General features: G+C 41.0%; 1 protein-coding gene across 1 annotated transcript in view; it reads right to left on the reverse strand.

The window, feature by feature from the left end:
- Window positions 1-4,505: 4,505 nt before the first annotated feature.
- LOC147009643 (uncharacterized) overlaps window positions 4,506-10,537 on the reverse strand; it is a 104,217-nt gene continuing 98,185 nt past the window's right edge. Inside the window, 7 exon segments of the mRNA XM_085863154.1 lie at window positions 4,506-4,978; window positions 6,928-7,048; window positions 7,423-7,465; window positions 7,581-7,706; window positions 8,099-8,130; window positions 9,952-10,120; window positions 10,528-10,537. The exon segment at window positions 10,528-10,537 is cut by the window's right edge and continues 22 nt beyond it. Coding sequence (XP_085719280.1) covers window positions 4,825-4,978; window positions 6,928-7,048; window positions 7,423-7,465; window positions 7,581-7,706; window positions 8,099-8,130; window positions 9,952-10,120; window positions 10,528-10,537 — 655 coding nt within the window. The 3' untranslated portion in view covers window positions 4,506-4,824.

Here is a 10,537-nt window from a genome sequence, read left to right on the forward strand (position 1 = left end):
TCGTAACAATATTTAAGGCCTTGATTTCCACAGTGTCAAGCTGAGCAAGATGAGTCAGTTTGTATGACTTTATTAGTCTGCATTTGCCCTTTGTCCCATCAAATAAAAATATAAAACCCTCCCCAAAAATCCCCACCGATATTGTTAGAGAATTCTGATACATGCCCCTGGCTGTAACTCTGTCATCTCTAGGTTATTTGTTTATTTTTTAAGCTTCAATGCCGGGGGTCCGAGAAGTTCAATGTTAAGACAATTGCTGACATAGGCAGATGTGCCTCCCCTGCATCCGTGTTTCCTTGGACAGTATTACACTGCACAATATTTTGTTTATTTTCAGATTGTTTTCTGCTGTCTGCTAACTTGTCTTCTTTATGAGCGATGGGTGAGACCTTTGGTACTCATCATTTCAGGTACCTGGGGCGCTCCTTCACCTATCACGCTGTGATTCTTGTTAAAGATGCTTCACACATATCAGATCACATTCGGTTTAAGTCAAAGCACTCCCTGTCGAACAGAATGCCAATTCAACCAGGATACTCAGAATATGAACAATACCTGTTGTTTATGATGGAGAATTACAATAGCTACACAAACTGTGCCCAAAATGAAACGTTTGCTTCTCAAGTCTTTGGTGTGTACAGCATCGTCTTAAGCGACTTATGGACCAAACAATTAGAAAATGCTACTGATGTTCCAAACAGTTACTCACAGAAAGGATTGAGAATCGTTAATAAGGTTGATCAGCTCACTGAAATCCCTTCAAAAGCTCAAACTTGTCATGAAATAGTGATAGTCACATTGGCAAACAGGATACGATATGAAAGAAACTTAGCTCAGCAAAATAGACACAAGGTTGTACAAATATGCTTAGCATGGGTGACTGTGAAATAAAGGCGTTCCGACATTCTGATGAAGCTCTGAGCCTGAGGCACTTCGTTTGAAAAGTTCAACATTTTGTAAGTCTGTGAATCATGAAAACTTTTTATTGACCTTGATGTGTGAATAATATTAAACTATGTATTTCTACAATGCATTCATTCATACACAGTGCCGATATAAAGTCTACACCCTTTTCAAAATTTTCACCTTTTGTTGCCTTATAGCTGGAATTAAATTGCATTAAATCAGACTTTTTCCACCTAAATTTACACATCGTCACCCACAACTTCCAAATGAAAAACAAAATTCCACAAATTTCAGAAAATAAATTAAAAATACAAAACTAGAATATCTTGGTTGGATAAGTGTCCACCCCCCTGAGTCAATAGTTAGTGTGTGTATGTGTGTGTGTGTGTGTGTGTGGTCGTATGGCAGCTTAGTTGCCAGGGTAGCTATCATTTATTGAAGCGCGACTGTGTCGCTGATGCAGTGCCCCTCTACCAGTACACACACTGGAACTGGTACTCATTTCACCAACCTCGGAAGGATGACAGGCTGGGTCAACCCCCTGGTGTTATTCATTCATTCATTGGCCGACAGGGCTTGAACTCAGGACCCTAGGATCCCAAGCTGCCACCCAAACCACTGAGCCAACACCAGGCTACAATACTTGGTGTAAGCACCTATGTCACCAATTACAGCTGTGAGTCTGTTGGGATAGGTCTCCACCAACTTTGTACACCTTGATTGGGCAATATTTGTCCATTCTTCTCTCCAAAACTGTTCAAGCTCAGTCAAGTTGCGTGGGAAGCATTGATGGACAGCAATCTTCAAGTCATGCCATAGATTTTCGATTGGATTTCAGTCGGGGCTCTGACTGGGCCACTCAAGGACATTTATCTTCTTGTTCCCTAGCCACTCCAGTCTGGCTTTGGCTGTGTGCTACGGGTCGTTATCATACTGAAAGGCGAACTTCCGTCCTAATTTCAGCTTTCTTGCAGAGGGCAGCAGGTTTTCCTCTGGAATTTTCTGTGTTTTTCTCCATCCATTTTCCCTTCTATCCTGACAAGTGTCCCAGTCCTTGCTCATGAGAAACATCCCCATAACATGATGCTTCCACCACAATGCTTCAGAGTAGGGATGGTGTTCTTTAGGTGATGTGCTGCATTGGCTTTGCGCAAAATGTAACGTTTTCCGTTTTTTTTTTTTACACAATGTCAAGGCTCATGTAAGAGCTCACACACAAAACAAAACAAGAGTGCAGTAGACAGGAGTGACGGGATACAGAAGGAGAAAACAGTGGGGAATAGACACATGAGATCTGTGGAAGGGAGAGGGAGGGTGGGGTACACTGGGGAAACAAGATGGGCACTACAGGAACTTTCTGGAAGGAAAGCAGGAAATTTGAAGATGGATTTGGCGTGGATTAATGGGGGTAGAAAAGATCATAGTTTTGGATGGAGGAAAATAAGAGATGGTGGTGAATAGCTGTTTTCAAGACCTGGAGGGAAGAGTGGGATTGTAGAGAGTGTGGGAGTTTGTTCCAAAGACGGGGGGGGGAAAAAAAGAGTAATGAGGAATGATTTTTGATTTTGGTAATTTTACCAGAAGGGGGTTGCTGGCGGATCTTGAGCACCCTGCGGAAATATGGGGGTGGGCAGATAGCAGACAAAGCAAAGGGGGGGGTGGCCAGAGAGGAGACGGTGGAAGACAGATTTCGACCAAAAAGTTTCATCTTGGTTTCATCAGATCACAAAACAGTTTGCCACATGGCCGGAATCTCCAGTGTGTTTTTGCACACCTCAAATGGGACTCAAGGTGGGCTTTTTTGAGTAACGGCTTCTTTCTTGCCACCCTACCGTACAGGCCAGACTTGTGGAGTGATTGGGATATTGTTGTCACATGCACACAGTGACCAGTCTTTGCCATAAAGGCCTGTAGCTCTTTCAAAGTTGCCATTGACATCTTGGTGGCATCTCTGATCAGTCTCCACCTTGCTTGGTCATTCAGTTTGGCAGGATGTCCTGATCTCGGCAGCGTTTTGATGGTACCATACGTCTTCCACTTCTTAATGATTGGCTTGACCTTGCTCCAAGGTATGTTTAAGGCCTTTGAAATATTTTTATACCCATCCCCTGATCTGTGCCTTTCAACAACTTCATCATGGAATTCTTTTGAAATCTCTTTGGTGCTCATGGTTGAGTCTTTGCTGTGAAATGCACGACCCAGCAGAGGAAATCAACAAGAACATCTTATTTTATTCTGAAATAATCAGAATCACTACAATTTAACACAGGTGGTGGTAAATTAACTTGTGTGATTTTGAAGGTGATTGTTTGCAACTGAGCAAATTTACAATTGCGATGAAAAGGGGGGTGGGGAGGGGTGGACACTTATCCAACCACGATATTCTAGTTTTGTATTTTTTATTAATTTTCTGAAATTTGCAGAATTTGTTTTTCACTTGGAAGTTGTTTGTGGGTTATGATATCTTCATAAAGGTGGAAAAAGTCTGATTTAATGCAATTTCATTTCAACAAAGGTAAAAAAAATTGAGTGGGGGTGTAGAGACTGTCGATAGGCACTGTAAACAGAAATATCTGTTTAAAGAGACCAGTTGACTTCATCAGACCTTCGTCCTTGGGAATTCTGTCCATTTTGTATGAAAATCTCCTGGGACTCGGTCTGCTTTATCCAGTTTGTTGCACAATGGGTAGTTTTTTAATGTATCATTCTCTATAGAGTGTGTCGGTTCTACCGACGCAGTTTCTTGCTTGCGTCTCTAACCTGGACGGGTCGCCACTCCGACACATTAAGTCAAGACAGGAATTTGTAAACCATTTAGTTCACCAGTTCACATTAGTTTTTGTCACCACACTCTATCTGTCGATCAAATCTGATTTCAAAACAGCAACAAACAAATTTACACCTTTGTTGTGACAATTGAAATCACCCACTGGGCATAAAATGCAGTCAGGTTTGTTTGAACTCCGCAAGGCATGGGTGGCTGTTGGGAAGAACGTTGAACAAACCTATGGTATTTTAATATCCAGCTTGTTTCTCCAAGTTGTTGTTCCCGGTTGTGCTGTTGTTGCTCATGCGTCACATTTCAAATTAAATTGTCTCCAAATTAACAAAAATAAAGATGTCTGAAATGCAATTTCAAGGCAGGAGTTGCATGGCTTATGATGGAATAATATAGCTTACAATCTTACCTTGAAGTCTTTCAACCTTTGATGTTCGGCTACATTCATCAATCGTCAGACCCTGGATTATGTTCAATGTGATTGTGGTTGAGCAAAAGTAGAAGAGAGCATGAGCTATTTAACCTCCTCACATGGGCTTCACAGCCTCACGGTTTATCACACCACCCTGTCCAGGAAGATCTTTGCTTTCCTCATCTGCTTTGCTTTTGGCAAAATGTTGATGGGACGGAAGATTTATGCTTGAATCAATCTCGTCTGTGACGTCAATTGTCAGTTTATTATTTACATATACGTCTCAATATACTTTTTTGTGAGTGTGTATCAGCTTTTTGTGCATGTCTCAGTTATGGACGATTGGGAGTTGATTGCAGAACTTTTCAGATCGTAACCTGAAAAGGTGAAAATAAAACGAGCAAGAGGTGGGGTTTTCATTCATTCTTTATTGAAAGCTTCACACGAGGAGTTCAAAAAAAAAGCATTTCCAATATAGCTTGTGGATGACAGAAAACTATGTCGAAGAAGGGAGAAAACGAAAAACAAGAAATTCAAGAAAAACGAGGAATTCGTCGGCAAAATAATGAAAAATAAATATCATCATTACTTTGAAAAACAACTGACAACATGGCAAAGCTTCAATGAAAGTTTTAAGGGAAGGGAAGTTTTATTACATGCCTTGTCAGCACCAGTAGCCAGGATCTGACACCCAGGGGTTTATGCCAGAATGCTTGTCAAGAGGGGCTCAACATGGACTACAAGCACAAGATTTGATGTAGATGTAAGACTGGGTCATCGCTGTGCCATCAGGGCATGCCAGCTTGGCCGAACGCTCTTCGAAGTCACTTTCCTTGCAGCAGTGACACTTGTGTGATATGCTCCCAATGGCTACGTCAAAGCTACAGACAAGAGGCAAGGATACAATGGTTCCTGAATATTATGGCTTTTAAATTTTACATTGAGGTTTCGGACAAAATAAAAGTGTGGGTCAACCGTTCATCCGTCGCCATGAGTGAATGCGTATTTTGACTGGAATTCAATTACAAATTTGGTTTGCTGGATGGTTGCACCATACGAGGCCATCATTGTGCCCATGATAGAATGCCCATGCACATTATGGTGGAAATTCGGAACTTTTCAGGGTGCCGGCGATAACTCACCTACTCCTCTTTATGAAAGACACTGTGGGATTTTTAACATCCACCAAGTAATGCTAACCGACTGGTTCTCCGGCTTAGCATGAGTTGAATCACTCATGGATACAACACCTGTTTGCACAACTCCAGGGTCTCAGCTTATAGTCTGGTCGAGAATTGAATCCAGACAGGACAGCTAAAGAACAAGTGCACTACCTCTCAGGCCTAAGTTATTACCCTGTGCTCGCGAAGTGAAAAGCAGTGTTAAGCGATCTGTGGCATACATGTGAATGGCATACGTCGTTCGTCACGTCGTCTGCATTTTGTTAAGAGCATACATCGAAAACCATTCAGCAGAGGAAATTGAAACTTTACCACATGTTACATGACTATGTGATATAGTGGTCACTCTTTGGAGGTCAACATAGGCCAAATTTCTGAAATACTCAATTTTCAACCGATTGACAAGAAATTTGAAGAGGATTTGCAGATCAAGTCACTGAATTCAACCACCAACTATTTTTTAGGTCAATGTCGGCCAAAATTTTTGAAATCCACAATTTTCATTGGACTGACTGGAAATTTGAACAGGATTTTCATATCTCACTGGATTCAACCAATTATTTTTGAGGTCAACATTGGACAAATTTCGAAAATTGTAAATTTTCATCTGATTGACTTGAAATTTGAACAGGATTTGCACATTTGGTCATTGAATTCAACTACCACTTATTTTTGAGGTCAACATTGGCCAAATTTCTGAAATACTCAATTTTCATTGGATTGACTTGAAATTTGAAGAGGATTTGCAGATCAGGTCACTAAATTCAACCACCAACTATTTTGAGGTCAACATAGGCCAAAAGGTGAACGTAGACCAGGTTTGTAAAATCGTCAGTTTTCATCCGATTGACTTGTAATTTGAAGAGGATTTGTACATTTGGCGATTGAATTCAACAACCAATTATTTTTGAGGTCAACATAAGCCAAAAGGTCAACAAGGCCAAATTTCTGAAATCCTCAATTTTCATTCGATTGACTTGAAATTTGAAGAGGATTTTCCTTAAAATGGCCATCATGTATCACATGGTATCGTACCCACATTGGATCTAAGGAAAAATATTTTAAAATCTTCGTTTGAGAACGCGCTTAACCGATCAATGCAAAGTTTAACTAAATCATCAACTACCGATGGGAAATATGGTTTAATAAAGATGACGTCATTGGTCACGTGGTCTGGCAGCCATATTTGATCAAAGAAAAAAAAAACCTTGAAAAACAAAAAAGTTGGCTCGCAAGAAGTCCTTCTCAAGACTGCGCATGGTATCCATCCATCTATTGGGACCAAACTCTGTACAGAGTGTTGGTGCTGCCTAAGCGGTCTCCTTGGCTATTGGGCACAATCCTGGATGAGTCGCTACTCCGACACAGTATACCAGCAAGCTGGTACTCATTTTCCCAACTTCGGAAGAATGGGAGGCAGAGTCAACTCCACCTGCTATTAATTCAACAACCAAGGGGGATTTGAACTCAGGATCCTAGGATCCCAAACTCACCACCCTAACCATGAAGCCAACACCAGGCATAGGCAGGGTATGTATTCTATGAATATCATCTAGTTTTGAAAGGTTGATATTTAATGGCGATGATGATGAGGGAAATGATTATGAAAATTAAAAGGAGGAATAAAATAGTAATACAGATGTACAAACCTGGAGGTAGAGCTACAGAATCCATTGCACTCTTGCAGTGTAACTGGAAAGCTCTTGCACAGGCCATCTTGCAACACTTTCTGTATCTGCATCGGTTGGCACTTCTCAGAGATTGACAGGCCTGTTTGGGATATGAGCTGGTTATTATCACCACCACAATTAATTGTCTTGGGGGGGGGGCTCAATAAATGTAACCAAAAACATTTACTGAAATCACCATTACTTTATAGACTTCCTCATATCTTGACCATAAGGGTAACCAACATATTCCATACTTGACGATGCATCAAAAGTTTATTTTCTTCAGGGAAGGGAGGGGTCAAATGTTTTGTCACTTAACAGATGTAATATTTAAATCGACACTACATAATGAATTGCATTGGATTGTATTAGTAGCTGGCATTTCTGTGATGCAGATGGCCGGCTTGGGAAATTGCAGATTTGAATCCTAAGTCTTTGGGAATAACCGTGTAAAATGCTTGGTAAGGGACTCACATGAGATGGGACAGCAACCGCTTGAATCGTACATAATCGGGCCCTGGAACAATGGATATAATCTCATTAATTTTGGGTCATTCAACATTGTAGATTTTATTTCTGTAAATTGGAGTACAGGTCTTGTTCATTCAATGAGAAGATGTTGGTATACGTACTGTACAGTTCAATATATCCACAGGGCCACAAACTGTTGAGGATTCCGAGATGCTAACCACCGTACTAAAGGGGTTACAATAGTAGTGTGTGCAATTTGAAGATGGGTCTGTCCATCTGTCTCCAGGCTGACACACAAGGAAACAGTTCAAATTAAGCAAACATAAATTATTTGGTGCAGTATCAATCTGATTTATGCATTTAATCAACTCCAAAAACAATTCAAATGAATTTTGACCATCTCAGAGGATTCAAGAAATTCCTTCTTTTCAAAAAAAAATTACTTATCCCAACATTGTATAATATATTGCTTCTGGATTGTATAATATATTGTTTGCCGCCTGTTGTCATCCTTCAGGTTTCTTGGAACTTGGTCTTAATTAGGTGTTTGAACCGAGCAAACAGTGTTCGTCCTCTTTTATTAAGTGCAAGCAGAAGAAGTTGAAGCACATTACTAACGTGTTATAATTTTTATATTACAAGTGTTTGTGCAAGCAGAATATTTGTGGTTTGTACATACCTGGTATGTTACTCCTTCGTGAGTGCACGTAGCTGCAAACATCAGAGGGGAAGGTCGATTGAAAACAAGATTACTGTGATTGATTTTGTTTGGAGTTTTTTTCTTATCTGTAGTAGCCTTCGGGTATCTGACATACACATAGAGAGTTAAGAGTGCTAATGCTAGATTTGGTAGCTATCAAGTATGTTGGTCTCCACTCATGTGCATTGCTTGGAGGGAAAAGAGGGGGGGGGGATTTGATTCACCATTGACTGAAAGAAATTAAGGTCATGTTCAAAGTCTGCCCATAATCTTCACAGAGCACTATGATGCTCAAGAGTTACAAACATTCTGGCTGAAAAACCACCCACAAACAGGTCACCACTCTGTCACAGGGTGCTGTTGGTTTTATGGCAGGAATAAGGAATTTTGCTTAGAGTGACTGCTTAGTATAAATGAATGCTTAGTATCTGTGACACCTGACTTAATCATTCCATCTGAAGGATGGCCCACTCAATGATACAACTCGCTGTCTGTGAAGCACCAGGATAACAGCTTATAAATGGGTTCAGGAATTGAACTCAGACGAGATGATTAAAAGGTATATTTCTTGGGCAAATCACATTTCTTGGGCTCAATCTCGATATTTCTTGGGCAAACCACATTTCAAAGTCGGCCCCCAAAGCCATTCGCCGACTGGGCGTCCTCCATCATTCAAATTGCCTCCTTGGCACACCTGAATACTTATCTACCTAAAAGGCCTTCAGCTGCAGCTTGATGGAGTACTGTTCTCCCTTCTGGGCTTGTGCCACTGCCTCACACCTTACTCAGCTTACTGCCATGGAAACCAAGGTCTTCTAGACCATTGGACTTTCATGCGATGAAGCTGAGTCTATAGCTTATCACTTTGTCATCATAAACAAGTTGGTGGTCTATCTTCTACCACCTCCTTTCTGGTCTTGCACCCTCTGCACTTTCCATGCTTTGTCCCCCACCCACAAGTTTCTACAGGGCACATGTGGTCAACCAGCAACCCTTTCTGTTGAAACTCCAAAAAATAAAGAATTTCTGCTCACCTCCACTCATTTGTTCTTTTTTCTTCCCACCTGTGGAACAAACTTCCACATTCTCTTTTATCTCATTCTTCCCTCCAGGCCTTCAAGACAGCTGTTCAGCACAATTTCAAATTATCCCCCATCCAAAACAACAATATTTTATACCCCCATTATCCACCTTCCCCACAAGCCCACCTCCTTCCAAATTTCCAGTTTTTCCTTCCTGAGAGTTTGCTTCTGTATCCATCTTGTCCACTCCGTGTGTCCTCCCTTTCTCATAATTCTTACTTGTATCCCTTGTTTGTCCATCCCCATCTATTTTGTCCCTCCACCCTACTGTTAGTGATTCCCTCTCTCTTTCTGCTCTTCCTTTTGCTCTGCTGTGTCCTGATCCATTCTGTGTTCTAGCTCTTCCATGAGCCTTGACTTTGTACTAAAAAGGACTCAAAGGTGAGTTTGCTACTTGTGAGCAATCCTGCCAGCCCCATTTGGGGGAAGTGGTATCTTTCAAAAAGCCGAACTTCGTTTTCTCGCTGAACTCCATCAACTTGGATGTGTTAGAACAAGTTAGTATTCTTCAGTAAGTTAAGCCTCTTTGGAAGCTTATGTGTGGTATTTGGGAGGAGGGGAGGGGGGAATCATTTTTGACAGGTCTAATGGAGGCATTTTAATATTTGATTTCTTTACCAGGGAGATCCATTTTGTACAGCAGCTTAAAAATCATTGTCCAAGATCCTGCATTTCCCAAAATGTAGTTCATCTCATATTGTGGGAGTTATTTACAGTGCAATGAGTGTGGTTGAGCTCGGCAAAACATACGACATTTGTAGTCCGGACAGCATTCTCCTTGCTGTAGTGGAGTAACCACTGCTGGTAGGTCGAAAGGACACGTCAACGATGGGATAGGGCATGGTGCTATTTCACATGTCGTCTTCTGCCCAGGGTTACAGGTGCAGATGGAACAATCCTCTGTCCATATTTCATCAGCCTGAAAACATAAGGAATCATCAATATGTAGAGTTAAGTTAGGTCAAACTTCAAAAAGACAAGAACAGAATCCTATTTGAAAAAGTAAATCAAGCATTACAGAGTTAAATTTTGGGTCAGGCGTTAAAAGCTGTCATTACACAGAATGTATGTCAGGAGGTAAAGCGTGAGTCAGGAGGTAGAGCGTGTGCCAGGAGGTAGAGTGCATCTCAGGAAATCGTGTGTATGAAGAAGTAGAGTGCCTGTCAGATATTACAATAGAGTCAGGAAGTAGAGTGTGTTTGAGGAGTGAAAATCCTGGTCAATATATATAGTTTGGTCAGGAGTTAGAGTCTGAGACAACGAGTAGCATCTGAATCAATAATTCGATTGAATTTACAGAAAGTGAAGGTTACACATTAAACGTACCACTTTCGGT

The sequence above is a fragment of the Eptatretus burgeri genome, chromosome 17 (assembly GCF_056783735.1).
Source record: "Eptatretus burgeri isolate ZD-2024b chromosome 17, Ebu_testis_v1, whole genome shotgun sequence".
In the NCBI taxonomy this organism is placed as follows: domain Eukaryota; kingdom Metazoa; phylum Chordata; class Myxini; order Myxiniformes; family Myxinidae; genus Eptatretus; species Eptatretus burgeri.